The sequence below is a fragment of the Sesamum indicum genome, linkage group LG6 (genome assembly GCF_026168435.1).
Source record: "Sesamum indicum cultivar Baizhima isolate 11 linkage group LG6, ASM2616843v1, whole genome shotgun sequence".
In the NCBI taxonomy this organism is placed as follows: domain Eukaryota; kingdom Viridiplantae; phylum Streptophyta; class Magnoliopsida; order Lamiales; family Pedaliaceae; genus Sesamum; species Sesamum indicum.
In genome coordinates, this window is record NC_142662.1 from 7,080,571 (window position 1) to 7,098,695 (window position 18,125).

The 18,125-nt window shown below is 36.5% G+C and overlaps 2 protein-coding genes across 3 annotated transcripts; one reads left to right on the forward strand and one right to left on the reverse strand.

Moving 5' to 3' along the window:
* The first annotated feature begins 2,040 nt into the window (after window positions 1–2,040).
* Window positions 2,041–6,042, forward strand: LOC105164730 (alpha/beta-Hydrolases superfamily protein). The gene is made up of 7 exons (XM_011083469.3): window positions 2,041–2,615; window positions 3,810–3,848; window positions 3,953–4,023; window positions 4,559–4,623; window positions 4,746–4,835; window positions 4,958–5,050; window positions 5,264–6,042. Exons 1-7 carry the CDS (start codon window positions 2,197–2,199, stop codon window positions 5,699–5,701), a joined length of 1,215 nt encoding a protein of 404 aa, XP_011081771.1. The 5' UTR covers window positions 2,041–2,196; the 3' UTR covers window positions 5,702–6,042.
* Window positions 6,043–6,397: 355 nt separating this feature from the next.
* LOC105164729 (P-loop containing nucleoside triphosphate hydrolases superfamily protein) lies at window positions 6,398–17,663 on the reverse strand. Of its 2 annotated transcripts, XR_848051.3 has the most exons (19): window positions 17,317–17,663; window positions 16,535–16,681; window positions 16,349–16,439; window positions 16,008–16,126; window positions 15,305–15,495; window positions 15,015–15,225; window positions 14,220–14,460; window positions 13,363–13,829; window positions 11,970–12,084; window positions 11,582–11,772; window positions 11,129–11,478; window positions 10,688–10,775; window positions 10,395–10,613; window positions 10,049–10,288; window positions 9,146–9,355; window positions 7,765–8,034; window positions 7,423–7,626; window positions 6,852–7,081; window positions 6,398–6,708 (listed from the first exon to the last, which is right to left on the reverse strand). XR_848051.3 is itself a non-coding variant. In XM_011083468.3 (18 exons), exons 1-18 carry the CDS (start codon window positions 17,497–17,499, stop codon window positions 6,920–6,922), a joined length of 3,699 nt encoding a protein of 1,232 aa, XP_011081770.1. In that variant the 5' UTR covers window positions 17,500–17,663; the 3' UTR covers window positions 6,398–6,919. The 2 variants fall into 2 exon arrangements, 1 of the variants encoding a protein (XP_011081770.1); XM_011083468.3 differs by having other exon boundaries at window positions 6,398–7,081.
* Between the last annotated feature and the right edge of the window lie 462 nt (window positions 17,664–18,125).

The following is an 18,125-nucleotide window of genomic DNA, read 5'->3' on the forward strand; positions in this document are numbered from 1 at the left end:
TCTCTCTCTAGTGATGTAACTGTAATGTTCATTTAAAATAAAAAATGGATAATATTTTGAATAACGAGGCATCGTCACGTCTATAGTATTAAACTAGCTAGTGGATGAGAATGAATGAGTTTCAAAAGTTGACAACTCAAGTTGTATTATATAAGAAAATAAGAGAGAAGATTGAGAAGCAAGCATAGGAAATACCAATTCAGAGTGGCAGTCCTTCTATTGTGTTTGAAAGACGAATGGAAGTTTCAGAAATAATATATTTTTATCATTATATTATATCATGAAACACACTCTCACATCAAATAAAACCAAACAAGTAACATAGTTTAATTCAATAATATAAAATTTGGAAGCTCCGAGGAACATTGTTCATCACCTAAACCAAACTACATCCACATGCTTCCCCTTGTGAAAAACAAAATTTGGTGACCTCTCTTCCACTGTAATAATATTTCAAGTATTGTGAATGTCAAGAATAAAGAAACTCCATCCAACGCACGTAAAAGCCTCCTGCCCCACTTAAACGCCTGCCTCACAACTAATGGACCCACAACACCTCAAATTCTATCAAATGAGAATAGGACACGTCAGGAACTGCATCCTAAACCTGAATTCCTATCAACAGAAGATCCACTATTTTTCTAACGAGTTGCCATATGCTGATTGGAGCTAATCCGGAATGAATCGATGAAAAGTAATTCCCGGTACACCATATCTTTTCCCTTGACCCTGCGCATCCCTCTCCTGTCCGTTTCTCTGTATTGATACTGCACATTCCATTCTAATGTTCAGGAATGTGAGTTCATCTTTTAAAGGGCGTTTGGCTAAATTGATAAGTCACTCTTAATATTTTATAAGATTTTTGAGAGTTTATAAGTTTTAAATATTTATTTAATTAATTTTTTAAAAAAAAATTATAAGATCTCAAAATTATATATTTTTTAACTTTTTTTTATACATTTTATAAGTTATATAGATTATAAGATAAAAATATTCCCATTGAGACACCTACATCCATCTCTCTCTCTCTCTCACACACACACATATACACTAGGATTTAAAGAATTTTTTTATTATTTAATTTTCTAACATTCAAAAATAAAAAATACTTTATTATTTAATAATAAATTATTATAATTAAATAAAAATAAGATTAGTATTGATATTATATAAAAAATATAAATTCAAGACATTAAAAATTATACGAGTAGAAATAATTATTGTATTAACAAAAAAATATTAATTATATATCTATATTAATATTCGACTAGTATTAATATAAATATATATTATTTTTATTCAAAATATTACGTAATAATTTATTTTTTTATTTTATTGTAAAAAAGATTATTTATTTAGATTTCATTTGGAATTAAACTAATTTGTAATATTTATAAAAGTATTTAAAAATTTAAAATAAAATATATCAAGAAACAACAAGTTATTTGATTCAAATGGTATAATGTCTATACGAAGCAATTTATCCAATATGAGAATGAACAAAGATTTTCTATAAAAAATAAAAATAAATTATTTTGTATATTTTAAAAAATAAAGTAAATTATCCCATATCTAAACCCATTGATAGAAAAATAATTTACATTTATTTTTTGAAATATGAGAAAATAATTTACTAATTTTTTTTTATAAGGGTATATTTTCTAATTTCATATTAGTGGCAAATTTCATTTAACCAAATATATGAAACCTTTTGGATGCATAATAATTAATTATGAATGAAAAGTCCGAATCTCTAAATGACCTCGTCTTATAAAAAATTTTAATTTTAATTTTAATTATTGATGTATTAAATTAAATTTTAGATTTGAATATATATAAATAATATAATAAAATGTATATTATAAAAAATAAGGAAAAAAAACTGGGAATGCATAAATTTGAGCCAAGTATTTACCACTCACAGAGGTTTGACCCCAAAGAAGTCCCACAAAATATTCGCGCTTGCTGATGCGGGGTAGTCGGATATTCGTACTGCAAGTCACTGGAGGAATAAAACCGCAGGCAATTTCCACACCACCATTTTCGTTATAAATTCCCCGCTGACGCGTTAATCTTCCACCTTTTCTCTCCCTCTAGACCTTCGCCCATTTTTCTGTCTGTGCATCCCTTTTTCCGTTTTGGTATAACGTACGTACAGAAGCAATCGTATATTTTACCCCGGAGAGGGCGAGAGGGATGGAGGCAGCGGCGGTGGTGCGGGTGGAGGAGCTAACATCCGGTGCGAGCGGCCGTATAATACCGGTCTTCAGAAATCTCCGCCAGTCAATTCTATCCTACGAGACCTTCCGCAAAAGTCTCGTCTTAATATATTCCTTTTTTGTCTGGATCCTGATAGTCCTTCCCCGCCGCCACCGGTTTTCCTCTACCGCCTCACCGCCTTCGTCCCCCAAAACGCAGTCGTCTTCTGTGAGGCGGCGAAAATTCAGTATCCAGAGAGATGAAGAGGATACGATGAGGCGTAGGGCTTTAGCGGAGGCAATAGAGATGGTGACCGAGGATGACCGCAGGTGCAAGTGGACGACGTCGTTGTTTTTTGGTGTAAAACGGAATGCTCTGTTTTGCCGGTCGTGGTTCCCGGTCTCCGGCGAATTGAAGTATGTTCTGTTCGTTTTCTGTTAACTTGATGCTTTCGTAACGGTGAAATTGAGAATTTTTGGTTTCAGTTGTACCGATGATTGGATTGCCTAATTTCGCTGTTTATTTCCACAATTACGAATGAAATTTGGCGCAGTGTGCAGATATTATGTCGGTTTTTGTGACCTTTAATCTGATGTTTCTTTAATGACTATAAGAAATTTTATTTTATAAATTAAACAGTATAACGATTTAGAACTATATTTGAAAGTTCTGCAGTATCAAAATTGTGGAATCTGTTCCTAAAAAAAAAAAAAATTGTGGCAACTGTTGGTCAAAAGTTAAAAAGTTGCAGTCTCTGTTTACTTGATATTAGTGAGCTGGTTTTAGTTGATTGTTATAGAGTAATATGTGTGTATGTCATGTTTATGAGAAAATCCTTCTCTTACTTTTAGTAATAACCATGTCATTGAGCTTCCAAAAAACGTTGGAGATTTAGCGAGGTTGTTCAAGTAGTGCATTATCAATTTAGTATACAGCTTTTGACATAGTAGTGGAACAAAGTGGTTAGGACATGGTTTATCCACCTACTTGTACTTGATGCAGTATTTTATGTATGTAAGATGATAATACATTGAGATGCATGCATGTGAAACTGTTATTAGTGTACAGAAAAACTTGAGCAGTCAGTGCCTAGTTAGAACCTCATGTTTTTTACCATGAAAGGTGATGAAAGATTTGGTACCGCTGTCAAACTGCAAGTTGTGCTACTGCTTAAGCACTGCTGACTTTCAACAGTCAAGATTCTTTCTGCAATGTGAATATTTGTGATGTCAAGCATGCAACATCGTTCTCTTGATATTCATTTGGTTTCTCTTGTGATTTCTGTGTCATTTTCCTATGCATGTGAACATTTGCTATAATAACCTGCAGTAAAAAGTTCTAGGTTCTTAGATATGCTTCGATCATCAATTGCAATGAATCTTGGGGAAGGTTGCATGCTGTTAACCCTGTCTTACCATTTTAACACTTGTTCTTGTAATATAAATGTAACATCAGGATTCATCTAGAAGAAAGGAATAAGATGTTGGCCTGTCTCTTACTTCTTGCAGTTTATCCTTATATGTAATATGTATACCATGAAGTTTCTCAATCATAAGCAATAGCCTTTCTTTTACATGTAATGTTTTCTCACTAGAGCTCTTCTGTTTCAGGGGTATTCTGATTATCATACATGGGCTTAATGAACACAGGTGTCATATTGACTTAAGTTTTCATTTTTTACATGTTTCTTGTATAAAGGTAACTGTTGCTAATCTATGGTCATAACAATTATCATTCTAATTTTTGCTCCCAGTGGACGTTATTCTCATTTTGCTAAACAACTAATCTCCTGCAACTTTGGGGTATATGCGATGGATTGGATAGGTAAGTGCCTGAGCTATGTTTCTGATGATTTTTTTTTTTGGAATACATTAGCAACTGTGCTCATTGGAACTCATGAAATTAGAATACAGCAAGTCTTGTTTTTCTCTGATTTTTGCTTTATTAATTTACTGGTCCTATGAGAGTCCCTGTAGCATCAAGCAATTAAGGTGCAAGGAATAAGATCAAGGAGTATCATTTTGCAATTACCGGTTTTTGGAAATATTTTCAGCAAAAATGGCTTTAATAAAACCTAGTTGTTGCTGTGTGGTGGTTGCTCTTGTTTTATCTTGCAGTTATCCTGCTTATGGACTTAGCTAGATCTTTGTTTGTCAAAATATTTGGATATACTGAACTACTTGTCACGCAAGATTTTTTAACTCTAATCCCCTTCTCCTATTAGTTGACAATTCAACAATTATTATATTTCTTTTGAAAAAATTATTGGTTCTTAGACTTGAAAGTGCTGATGATTGTTAAATTCTGCCACCATTATAGCTAAAAGTTGCTACTAGTGACTGATGTTTTCCTCCTGTAGGTCATGGCGGAAGTGATGGATTGCATGGATATGTACCTTCACTGGATCATGTTGTTGCAGACACTGTAAGTTTAGCTTATTTTTGGGCTCGTGCTCATCTGGCTTCTTGTGCCATGATTTCCTTTCCCCTACTGTTTTCTCTAGGAAATATATAATGTTTGTTTGATTGATACTGTTATTTTTAAAGGCGGCTTTTCTGGAAAAAGTCAGAGTAGATAATCCAGGTGTACCATGCTTCCTATTTGGTCATTCAACTGGAGGGGCGGTGGTGTTGAAGGTATACTTTTGCAAGAACTATTTCCCAGTCTCGGATGATTTTTCCTTCTACATTCATATGCTTGTCTTTTACATATTTGCACTATCCTTCTTACTATGTTGGAATTGCGGTGATCTGAATAGGCTGCTTCATATCCCCATATAGAAGAAATGTTGGAGGGAATAATATTGACTTCACCTGCTTTGCGCGTCAAACCAGCCCATCCTATTGTTGGTGTAAGTTAACGCTCCTGATTCATATTAAGGTCTTGAAGTAATCCATTCAGTCAGTATTGAACAAATCTGTTGAGCCACTCTGGAGGACTTCTAAATTTTCTACTTAATTTTCCTGGTTCTCATTGTTCTCCTTTCAAAAAAAGAAAAGGTAAAAAAAGATTGCTATTAGTTGTAGGTTTATCTGCTGCATGAAAAACTTACTTCTGTTTGTAGGCTGTGGCCCCAATATTCTCAATGGTGGTTCCAAGGTTCCAATTCAAAGGTGCTAACAAACGGGGTATTCCAGTCTCCAGAGATCCTGCAGCCCTCTTGGCCAAGTACTCGGACCCATTGGTCTACACTGGACCCATAAGAGTCCGAACTGGACATGAAATTCTGCGCATTACCGCGTTTTTGACACGCAAATTCCAGTCCATTACAGTCCCATTTTTTGTCCTTCATGGGACCGCTGATAGAGTAACCGATCCATTGGCTTCTCAGGATTTATACAATGAGGCACCATCCAAGTTTAAGGACATCAAGCTTTATGAGGGTTTTTTGCATGATCTTCTCTTTGAGCCTGAGCGAGAGGAGATTGCTCAGGATATCATTGATTGGATGGAGAAGCGACTAACTGCTCACTGTCATGAAAATGCCAATAGTTATTTCTGAGATGAAGAATTAGGTTGGGCATGATCAAGGTGGGTTTCATCGTGATGGATGATTTTCAGCTGAAAATTCAATTTGCAGGAGGGTAATATGTAATATGTATATAGTGGAAACTTCTGTTTGTTGCAACAAACTAGAGCTCTTGTGATTAGCACATTGAACAGAAAGAAAAAAAAACAAAAAAAAAAAAAGAAGAAAAACTAAACTAGCATAAAATTTTTGCTTCTGGAAAATATCTTCTGAAAGTGAGATATCTCCTATTCGATCATCATTTTTGCTTTATGTCGGGATTTGTGTACGCTACTCTTTAACAATTTATTCTTATTTAGCTTTATGTTGTCTTATGGCGCACTTAGCTTTCTATTGCAATTTTGGCCCTCATGGAAATAGTCACTCTTATTAAGGCATAAACCGAATTTATTTGTGACGACCGAGAATGTTAGTTTCGTATTAACACGGTGAATCCAACATAGATGTAGCTTTTAAATTGAAAACAGAGAAGCAAGGAAAAAAGTATTAAACAATATGACAGAAACCGCTGCTGGTTAAGAAAGTCTTGGCTCTAGGACTTGGAATTCAGAACCCTCTGAGATAAGAATTCATCTTTGCCAGTAAAGATCAGGAAATCATGGATCTTTAATAGAAAATTAAACAAAAATCAGTTATTAACCTTGCAAGCAGAAAAAGAATGCAGTCCCGAAAAACCAAAGCTGTCAGCTGTAGCTTTTCTGAAATCAAATATGCAAATACTCTTACAAGATATTTTGACTTGTATTTGGGAGTGCATTGAATCGCAACTCCATAGGTTTAGACTTTAGAGCCAAACCAAGCAAACCTCAAAACAAAATTTGGGCCCAACCATCCATTACATATCCAGACTCAGAACCTTAGAACAGAGATTTGCACTCTCCGCATGCCGGCTTACCACTATCTGCAACCCACATACAACAAAGAGGCTTGATATGTTTTCAGTGCCTGCTGTTTCCACTTTGGCTGTCGTAACGTGTACTCTGCAGCACAACGAATTTGGATGAGGGGCCACATTAATGTTGCATCTGCCTGTTAGTATGGTGTAGATGGAGGCAGCACTTGCCCAAATTAACATTTGGGAAGCATGGATTTCCACAGGTTGATACGAGGATTTACAACATACCGTATGCTGAATGCAGCAAAAGCCGATATCATATGCCTGGTGCACCACCAAATGCTGGTACAAGAACACTAGTCTGTATTTCTGCGGATTTTCTTCTTTAGTTTTTCCTGTTCTATGTATCTTCCACGCCGTTCCTCTCTCTGTCTCTTTTTGGAAAGTTGCTCTTCCTTTGAACGCTCTGCTTCCTGTGCCTTCCTCTTCGCCTCTTCTTTCAGTTTCCGTTTTTTCATCTACAAAAACAAAATTCCAAGGGTCAGCTGACCACAATTTACTATGGCTGAGAATGATTGGAAAAGCTAAGAGGCTAGAATTGAAGCCGGAGAAACTGGAACTGGAACAATATTTTCTTGATTGACAAATGCCATGCCGCCAGTAAGAAGCACCCAGAGAGCCACAACCAAAAGTTCTTCCAGCAAAATTTTAATAATCCAAAAGAAACAACAATAAATCATATTGCAGAACAATTATGCAATATGTGCACACTATACCACTAGCAACATGGACTATCAAAGTCTATTAACTAGTCACGTGACACAGAAAAATTCTTCTCTGAAATTGTTCCAGTAATTACCTTCTCATTTCTAATGAGTTGAAGGTGTTGAACAAGAGCATGCACTTTTCGTTCATGAGGCTCCATGACTACAGCTCTCCTATTTTCAAGTAATGGTCGTCTTCGATGAGGTATGTTCTTGGGTTTTGATGCAAATGGTAGAGCTGCCTGTAACGACTTGGGGATAACCAATGGATTGAACTTTCTTGGCTTCCTCTCGATAGGCTTTAGGCAAAGAAAAACGAAAATGAATGGTAAGAAGATACACAAATAAGTGAAAAAATCAATTTATTTACTACTTTAAATACTATTTATTTCTTGAGGGGGAAGGGATGGAAAAGAGCTATAGTAGGATGTTCTCACCCTGTAAAGTGAATCCTTGTTGACTGGCACTGGAAGGTTTTGTTCCCTCCTTAGTTCAGAAACTGTTTTCATTCCCAGCCAAGTCTCGTCACGTGGCTGCAAGGCTGTTGTCAGGGGGTTGTAAAAGCAAGGAACATCAACCTGAGTCCAAGCACGCAAGAATACAATGTCGCCCTTCTTAATTTTATCCTCAAAGGTGCATCTAGCAATGCCTTCTTTCGCATGCCCACCCTTCTTCTTTGACTTGTTAGCAACCTCTTCCTTTGCAGCCTAAAGAACAAAATAATTGCTTCTAAAAGAGTGCAATATCAAAGTATAAGGTTAAGAGCATGTGAGCATAAGATAATGCAATAAACAGCCAACATAAACTCCATCTACAGCTATATTCACATTTTTTGAAAAACACAGACATGGTAACTATTTTCCTATTTCTTTTGCTACCCTTCCCATTACCACCATTTCCCTAAACTCAAGTTACTCAACTCCCAGCCACATTCATAACTCATTTCCAACCACAGCTTAATGAATTTAATCAGCAAAAGGAAATACAAATAGACAAAGGTGACAATAACACCTAGACCAATACACCTGCAAGTTTATGTACTCGAAGCATAAAATGAATTGTAACGTCCAACCAGCAGAAGGTAATGGTATAAAGCAGCATGAAATAGATAACCCTGGATTTTGTGTACATTAGCACATGTGTTGCAGAAAGAGAAGGCCTCCATGGTCCAAAACAGAAACTGTTTCATCTGAAGCCTAAGCTATTGAGCACATTGCAGATGCACAATTCTGTATATTTTAATACCATATTCAAGTGAAATACAGCAGACTGGTCCTGCTCCCCCCTGTAGCTCCTGTTCTGAATTATGCTATTCAAGTAGCCAGTATTTTACATAATACCAAACTTCGTTTTCTGGCTAGCACACAAGCAGATTAAATCTAAAAGATAAGCTTGCTAAGTTTTCATGTAAGTTTGATTAATGAGGCACCTACCAGAATGAAAATGTTGGAAAGTCATAATGTAAAAAGATGGAAAGACTATTCATAGAAGTTAGTCAATGGGAAAAAGGAGGGAAAATACTCTTGATCTTTCTTCCTGATTACAACTATAACAACTAAAACTAGCAGGCTACATGCCAAAGCTGTGAACAAACAGCTTAAACAATCAACAAATGCAACTAACATCCGACCAAACAATCACTGTAAACCTCAACAGAAGTTTTAAAGTCAATACAAGTGTGATAACAAGTGACGTGTATAAGAAATTGACACAAAAACAAAGATTATAAAAGAGGAACAAAAACGTGCACCAGAAAGAAAGCTTTAGAACCAGAATGGGGGTTGATTTCTTGGGTTGATGCTCTGGTAAGAAAAGTACCTTTTTCACTTGCCCACGGATTCCACTAACAGTTCGTATAGCTGCGCCTTCAAACCTTGCTATTTCAAGATCTGAAGTGAACATATCCTCAATAAACGCAGTTTTCTTGAAGATTTTACAGGCATAACCAACTAGCTTGATCTTCTTCACTATCCTTGCAGCATGGTTGAACTCGAGGACAGTCGCAGTAGCTGTAATCCTAAATGATGCCTGATACAAATCAAAAGCAATTGGACATGGAAAATGGAATAAGAATTAACATCCCAAACTGAAAGTGTGAACTGAAACCCAACAATCAATAAACTTGTAAATCTTTTACGCCAGCAATTAAAGGATATGTCCTGCTTCTTTTGCGGTGGGGGTGGGGGAATTTGCACTTCCAATGAAGCGTGTAGATTAAGTCTTTTAGAAAAAAGAAAAGAAAAAAGAAAAACATGTCCTCGGGGTGGGGGCATTTGTATTTCCAATGTATTGTGTAGATTTCGATAAAAACATGTCCTATTTTCAAAGAGGACAAAGTAGATATAATGGTAAGGGTAGATCACAATACTCCAACAAAAAGATTAGGAACACCACAGTGACTGGAGAAGTTAAGGACCAAAGCTAGAAATGCTATCCAAAAATTGAATTCACTTAATGTGAAACAGAATCAACATTTGGCTAGCAATAAGAATGACAAATATTTTGACAGCTCTTATCAGTGTTCTTGAAATATAGATAAACTGAAATTCTGCCAAAATTTTATTTTCCTGATTCCTTACTTTCCCATTTATAGTTTGTGGAGAGGAAGTGGAATTAAAATGCTCCAATTTGGCAACACAATACCACAGCTCTAACTGTTCTTTCCAACAATAACAGAGTTCAGTTCTTTCACCATAAGCAGCAAAGGACGATTTGATTTACCTGATTATTTGATAAATTCTGGACAGCAACCACCCCAGTATGAGGAGGAGCAAGTGGCCCCCAAAACATTGCAAGACAATGCATATGTTCAGGAGTGTATTTAAGCATGCGATGTCGCCCATTACGGTCCTCAATGGCATATATCGGAACAGTTTGATAACGTCTCCATCCAATAGAAACAATTATTGGGTCTCTAGTCTTCAGTACTTTCTTGTGCCATCTATGCCGCTTCAGCCGTACCTTCAGAGATAAAAAGGAATGGTTTGTACACGAGCAGTGAACTAGTCATTGAATTTCATATAAATTGAAAAACTTAAACTAAAACCTTATAAGCATAGTTCCTCACCTGCATATATCCAACGTTTTCCTCCCCCAATGCAAGTCCACCAACAAGAAGAGGGTGACAAGGATCAAAATTTTCAACCATTTCAAACGGCACATCATGGATTTCAAGTCTAAGATAAGTCCCAGTTCTGTAACCTTCTACCTCAATGCGAGTGACTTCATCAAGTTCATTAAGTTCAGCAATGTTTACTTGTTTCCGGAGTTCAATCTCCTCCTTTAACTACAGGAATGCAGAGAATAAGTAACTCTTTGGGCTTTGACATAGCTCATAGAAGTTAGGACCAGAGATATTACCTTGGTGAAGAACCCACTTCCATTGCTTTGGCCACGACTTGACTTGGTGTCATCATCATCTTCATCAGGAAATTCTGAACCATCATACGTAAACGAGAATTAAGGACACACAGATTTTCCAGGTTATATCTATTGGATACCATGGAAAGTAGCAATATGGCATATCACTATTATCATCAATACTAATAAATCCAGTGGTAAGCCAGCAAGCTTTCCAGACGAGGCACTCATCTCAGCCAAACTTCGAAAACCAAATCATGCCAGCAAAAAGCAACACATGCTAACAAATCTTTAAGTTCACTCATAATAAGAAGCATTCAAAGTGTGACTGCAAGCAATCTAGGTTTTTGCAGCATGAATGCAACCTAGTTAGTTCACATGCAGTCTCAGAAGGTTATACTACAGAACTAAATGGAAAGTAAGTAGACTGTCAAAGGATATTGAGCATCAAATTTTGCACGAAGAGCCAGTTTTTTCAGTCTTCGGTCCTCTGCAGCCAAGTCATCATTCATGCAGGTATCACCACTATCACCTGCCTGATGGATCTCATACTTCTGACCTGTTTCCAAGTCTTCAAATTCACCAAAGACTGCATCATCGTCATCATTATCAGCAGCCGTAACTTCAGAGAGTTGATTTCTCAAGGATGCCTTTGACCAGTCTCCAGTCACAAAACGATCACGAATACTTGCAATTAAATCTTCATTCCTCCAATCCTTCTGACTTCTCTTTAAGAATTTCGAGCAGTCATCAAGGTCCACATCATTGCCATTTACTCCTTCCTTTGATGTCTGCACTTCACAGTTATGACACAAAAGCTCAGCAACAGATTAATATAGGAAGTCCCCGATTTGATAAAGAGAGAGAGACTCAAGGGGTCATATAAGGGCTAACCTTGCTTCCTTCGCCTTTAGGCTTAAAGAACTCATCATCCTCGCTTTCCTCGTCACTGGACTCATTCATCTCATTGGAAGTCTTTGATGAAGGTTTACCATATACAAGTTGCATAAGGTTAATGTTCTGTCTTGAGGAAGTTCGTTCGGCCAAGGATTCCTTCCATTTCGAAACATTTCCCATCTCATCATCTGCCAGAACAACCTCAACTTATGAGGAACATGGCAATTTTATTTTCTGAAACACTAGGATCATTTTGATAGCAGAGAAAGAAGGGAATGGAGAGACAGAGAAAATAAATGACTCCTTCTCAAATAACATATATTTAAATGCCACAAATCCATCATTTTAGTCATTTAGTAAAATCTGAAGACAAACACACCATTACCTTCTCCATCATCTGTTGAAGAATCAGAACGAGTAGATGCATGTTCATCACCACCATTTTCTGTTTCATCACCATCACTTGAATCCTCATCATTCTCATCATCTTCATCAGAATCCTGCATTTAAAGGTTTAATATCATATTGCAGCTAAGAAATAAAAACTATAGATGATACAAATGGTAGCAATGACCCAAAAAAATACCACAAGACAAGACACGGGGACAGGACAGCACGGAAATTTACAAAATTTAAGATGCACTAGAATCCAACACTTGCTTTACTGTTGATCACTTGCTAGGTGTTAAATTCGAAGATTCACTGCATGCATCTCAGTTCTCCACTCAAGCTAGACATGAAATACATTGGAGAATTTTACAGGAGTGCCCAAAGACAGTCTCATCATGTATGTTAATCTTCTACTACAACCAACTTCCTGGTTTGCTTGAACAAACAAAGCATGCCTCTATTAAGCTTCATCCTGCTATAAAACTGCGCTCAGTGACTTCCAGTTCACTATGTTTGGTTTCATTTTGGGCAATTCCGGAGACAAGACAAAACACACTCAATGTTTGCCTACATTTTTTAACACCTTATCTGTGTGTTTCTTTTTTTTGTTTTTGAACTTTCTATGTATAATATATATACACACACTTATATATATATATAAATATAATATAAAAGAGATTTGACAATGAACATTGATTTTTGTCTCCCAAAATACAACATTAAGCATACAACATTTATATATATACATATTTATATATAAAAGAGATACAATTTGAAAATGAACAGTGATTTTTGTCTCCCAAATCCCAACATCAAACCTACACCACTTATTTTAAAACATTTTAAACTACCTCTAAAAACAAATCCAAACATACACTCTATCTCCAACACATACTTATTTATCTCATTTTTCTCTCTCTCTATCTCCAAAACACTCAGAAAACAAAACCAAACATAACATTTCTACAGTTTGCACATTATTGTTGTACATCAGATTATGCATCATATGATCTTACTTAATTAGAAGACAGATACCACAAATGAAAATGCAGTTAGATGCCATTTGATGAAATGATATCTTTGACTTCATATGTTATTTAGTTCCACATCACCAGTTAACTTAATCTGCTATCAATCCTTTTAGAGCTCCTACATGTACTTGTACGCTAGTGTGCTCTATGCTAAAGAGCAATGCCTGAGTACGTGATGCATTTGAAATACTGTTATGTCTGAAAAAGGAGGCTAAGATTCCATGGAATGCTTCAATCTTTTTATTCTCTCCTTTGGTGCCAACTCCTACGCTTGCCCATTCATCCCATTTCAAAGTTAACAAGAAAAGCAACATGAAAGGAAAGCGTGTATATATGAGATAATTGCAGAAGAATTACCTTCAGATTGTCAATATCCATTTCATTCTCAAAAACAGCTTTCCTCCTCACCCTTCCCTCATGGAAATCAATCTGCTCCTTAAAGTTGGATTGTGTTTGAGGCTGTTGCTCTGATGCATAGTTGGTTTCCTCATCAGAACTATCATCCATAATTCCTGAAGATGATTTTCTTTTAAGAATTTTTTCTCCATCTGAGGATTCCAGACCATCTTCATCCTCAGTATCACTATCTTCATCTGATTCACCATCTTCATCTTTTATCTCAGGTTGATAATGCTCCACAGGCTCTAAAGGTACTTCCTGATTTGCCAGTTCATGAGCATTAACTGAACCAGATGGAGCTTCAGATGATGAATTAGGTTTCTTTCCAAAAAGTGTTATGAAACTCTTTTCCAACTTCTCATCGACGGAATATTTTGTCTTCTGCAATGATTTAACCAATTCGACACCAACATCACGTTGTTTTCCTGCCAGACAAAGGCACCACATTTTAGCGGAGAATAAGAGAAGACAAAAAATGGAAGTAGCTAAGTGCAATTAGATGCTTGACTCTCCACCTTGGCCCATCATTCCATTATAATCTAATCACAATAAGCATAGTTTTCCACAGGATCATCATAGTGCACACACACATGCACACACACGGCGGGGAGGGAGTTCCTGGAATCACATCATTTGACTTGAGGGAGAACTTTCGGAAGCAGATAAATCATTTTAGAAAAAGGGGCATTGTGTTGGTAAGGTATAGTAACAACTGATTCGAGATTGATGGCATAGGCATAAAAGAATAAATTAGAATGATCCAAAATCTGTAAACACTCCAATAATAACAATAATTAAAGCACGGAAAAGATAACCTTTGTGTATCCCCTCTGAATTAGTTCCGTCATCTTTCGAGAACTGCACAAAGTGATCATTTATATTTATATAGACAGCATCCTTATCATAAAGGAGATCCCCTAGTCCGGACATAGGTGCATAAAATAGCTTTTCCTTATCACGCAATCCTTTCTTTTTGGCAGCTGACGGCAAAGGGCAAGGATCAGGCAGAGCCATAATTCCAGACAAAGGATAATCGCCCACTCCAGCAATATGTGCCTGTTTTATGCTGTGACTTAGTAAAATACAGAACTATATAACAACAAAAAAAAAGAAAAAAAGAAAAATAATAGGCTCGGAAACCATACATACCAACAGTCGTAAATTTGGAGGCAGAAAGTTACTTAACAGAGAAGCAATAGAAATGTATAATAAACAATATCAGGAGTATTCCAGTCATCACTAGGCACAAAAATATTGGAACCACAGGAACAATACCTTGACAAATTCAAGATTAACTCTACAACAAATAGTGTTCCATACATGTCAACTGAGAAAATTATAGGTGATAAGGTTTTCTACCCAAACAGCCAGTAATCCAGATAACAAAATGTATAATACACATTTCTTTAGTTATTCAAAGGAATAAATAGAGCATAAAGTGCCCTGCCCTACAACAATCAAGGAAAACTAAACAACATAAATTTTGTCGGCTTTTCTTACTAAGTCATACAAAACATACTACTCCAGCTGGAAGTTAGAGTTAAACTCACCTGCAACCAATAAGCAACATTAAAACATCAATCTGAAAGAAACTGATTCACATTATGTACCTTTGTTCCCTTCTTCAAATTACAGCCGCGCAAATAACCATACAAGGTAACATTTCTGTCACATTTACTATTCATGTGCACCTTCTCCGGGGGTGTAACATCTTCAAATCGATCTACTAAGATATAAGGATGAGAAGTTCTCCAAGATAAAGGGGGGAATTTCATCACAGAAATAAACCTTGCTAGATTATGTACTTCACGCTTTGTGTACCTGTCCACAATCAAGCCAATGCAAAGCTATTTAAGATGCCAGTCATTGAAAAACATTAAAGAAACAGCTACACACTTACTTTCCATGAATAAGGCCAGATAAATAAAATAATTTGGCACCATCATAAATCTCAGTCCAGAATCGGTGCTTGAGTCGTTGTTTTGTTTTCTTGAGTTTCTTTACATCCTTGAATTTGTCTAGATGTGTAAGAACACCCATTACTCTAGGAAATCCATGATTTTGCAATATGTTGAGGAATTCAAACGTTTCCTGCAAACATATTAGAGCACTGATATCAAAATAGCCAAAATTGCTTCAGTGGATTTATAACAAAAAAATGGCATAGTCATAGATCAGAAAAACTTACATAAAGATAGTCAGCAAAACAGTACAAGAAAGATAATGAACACGTGTACTTTACCATGAACATTTTAGATTTAGAAAAAAAGCAAAGAAAATGAGGTATAGTTCAGTGGACGGAATCCTATAAGCTTGTTTATCCTTACATAACAGGAGTTACTGTAGTTAGCCAAGGACAATCCTATTGCTCCAGATGAATAACAGAGTCAGATCACCAACATACATTTTTTTGCATCCTAACAGCATCCTCATAGAGCTCCACTTTCTTTATATGTGCTTTCCTTATCAAGTAATTCATCAGCTTAAGTGATTTCGGTAACTGGACAAATCGAACTCTAACGAATGACAAAACATAATATTCAGATGTCCTGAATGCTCAGGAGGTTGTAACAGAAAGAAAGAGGGTAATGATAGAAGCTCACCATTTCAAAGCCATAGCTTCCATCAATGAGGAGCAAAGCTAAATCAGCAAACTTAGCACAATCTATCATCCCATTGATATCATTTGGACACTCCACAAACTGCAGTCGCCTTTGCTTGCCTGAATCATAAATCAATCAATTACTCATCATAAAACAAGTGCACCCAAACACAAGAAATTCTACAAGTCCACAGTCCCCTTAAGTCTTTTTATAGAGCTATGTCTCAGCAAACATACAACAGAAATGTATGGCTCTCACTTGCACATTGATCTATATCTCCTTTTTCCAAACATATGGCAATAAGAAAAGGTTCTACTGAAGAAATGACAAGCAAACTCAACCTGATACGATAGTAATTGGTCCGCGAACTTCAGGTAAATTGTGCTTCGTGTAATGTTTTACTAAGCACTTAATCAGCAATGACTTTCCCACCTAAAATACAATGGAAAATGTCCAATGTTAGATCAGAAGATCTAATGCAGCATATATACATTTCAGAGGAGTACTAGAACCTCATTTGCACAAACCTGTGGAGGTCCCTGAACTACAACAACAAAAGGAGCAGGTTCTCCTGTAGTGCGATCAATCTTGGGGACATGAAGCCTTTTCTGCTCCTTCTCTGTGGCTCGTGATTGCAGTCGCTTAGCTTTCACAGTGGAAGTGAATGCAAATGCCTAACATAAACAGATAGTCAAGCATATCACTGAAAATATTCACTAATTAACTGAAAGTACAATATATTGCTAGGATGAGCTACAATTGTTGCTAGGTACCAAAGGAAACTTCTCCATAATATACAAAAATAATGAATGAAATCCCAGAAACACAAGTTTCTCTTAAGTTTGTTAAGCATCAAGAGGGGCCGCCTACTTCAGTAAAGCACACTAATATGGAGCAATTCTCATCATGCTAGCGCAGCTGACCTAGCACCTGGTGCATAATACTCAATGTAAAGGATACTGCATGCATGCTACACTAGAACCTTGAGACCTCCACCATCGAAACATAATTGAGTTCACAGAAGCTGTAAGCAGAAAATTCCTATAGAAAACTATAGGCATAAAACAAGCCACAACTTGTATAAATCAGAACTACATCAAATTGATATTCGCGAGCTCTATTTAACATCAAGTTACATAGTCAAACAAAACAAATGCAAACTGAGAAAACCTATACGCGTGACAGCAAACTCCATGCTATGCGCAAATTACTATCCAAAAAATGAAGATATATCCATCCGAAAATAAATACATACAACAATTCATCAAAGTAGAAGCATAGAGCAGAGTACATTCTCTCCAACTAATACCTTAGGATTATTGAGCTTCTTCTGCTCCTGTGTGAGACCTTCGTTCGAATTCGGCTTGGACTTTGATTTCTTCTTCGCCGAAGCTCCGGATTTCCGAGTCCTATGAGACTTGTGCCCCTGCTCGTTGCTCTCGTCGTTCTTCTTCTTATTCTTTTGGTGTGAACCTCCACTCTCTTTCGCCATGCTCCCTACGCTGTGGTGCACTTCAGCGCACCTCGGGTTCTCGGCGATAATGCGCCGACTCTAGGAGGGGAGAAACGGCGGTGCGGCGAGGCAGGAAAAAGGGGGTTTAGTTCAACAAGTAGGAGTTATAAGGGGAGTGGAGGAGGGAGGAAATTCTACGACGCGTGATAAATTTAGTTTTGATGTAAATTAGTTTGGTTAAAAGAGCGCGACGTCGTATGCTAATGGGCCAATACTGCCCAACTCAATGGGAAGCCCAATTCGTTAAAAAGCCTGCAAAAAGAAGCTCCCTAAGAAGCCCAAAGCTTTAGGTCAACAAATTCCTTTTACCCACCTTGCTTTCTCCTTTTCTTCAGCCCCCAAGAATTGTAATTGTTTAAAACATTATAATTAAACTTTACCTTTTTTATATATCAACCCCCCTAATTACTCCAATTACCCCTCAATAATGTGAACTCAATGTATTAGTATAATTTTTTTGCCCTCAAACTTTTATTTCTAAATCCGTCCTTAACTTGGTCTAATCTTTCACCAGTACAAATTTACAACGTGTTTGTATGAATGTATTATGTTATAACCCCATATTTTTCAGTAATTAATAGTCTAAAAAACAGATTAATTAAATT

Excerpts from the sequence above, each read along its gene's own strand:
- LOC105164730 (XM_011083469.3), top strand. The coding sequence starts at position 2,197 with ATGGAGGCAGCGGCGGTGGTGCGGGTGGAGGAGCTAACATCCGGTGCG. Across the intron at positions 4,624-4,745 it reads ATCATGTTGTTGCAGACACT|GCGGCTTTTCTGGAAAAAGT; the intron begins GTAAGTTTAGCT and ends TTATTTTTAAAG. Across the intron at positions 4,836-4,957 it reads GAGGGGCGGTGGTGTTGAAG|GCTGCTTCATATCCCCATAT; the intron begins GTATACTTTTGC and ends TGATCTGAATAG.
- LOC105164729 (XM_011083468.3), bottom strand. The coding sequence starts at position 17,499 with ATGGCGAAAGAGAGTGGAGGTTCACACCAAAAGAATAAGAAGAAGAAC. Across the intron at positions 12,085-13,362 it reads TGGATATTGACAATCTGAAG|GATTCTGATGAAGATGATGA; the intron begins GTAATTCTTCTG and ends CTTTAAATGCAG. Across the intron at positions 9,356-10,048 it reads AGAATTTATCAAATAATCAG|GCATCATTTAGGATTACAGC; the intron begins GTAAATCAAATC and ends GATTTGTATCAG.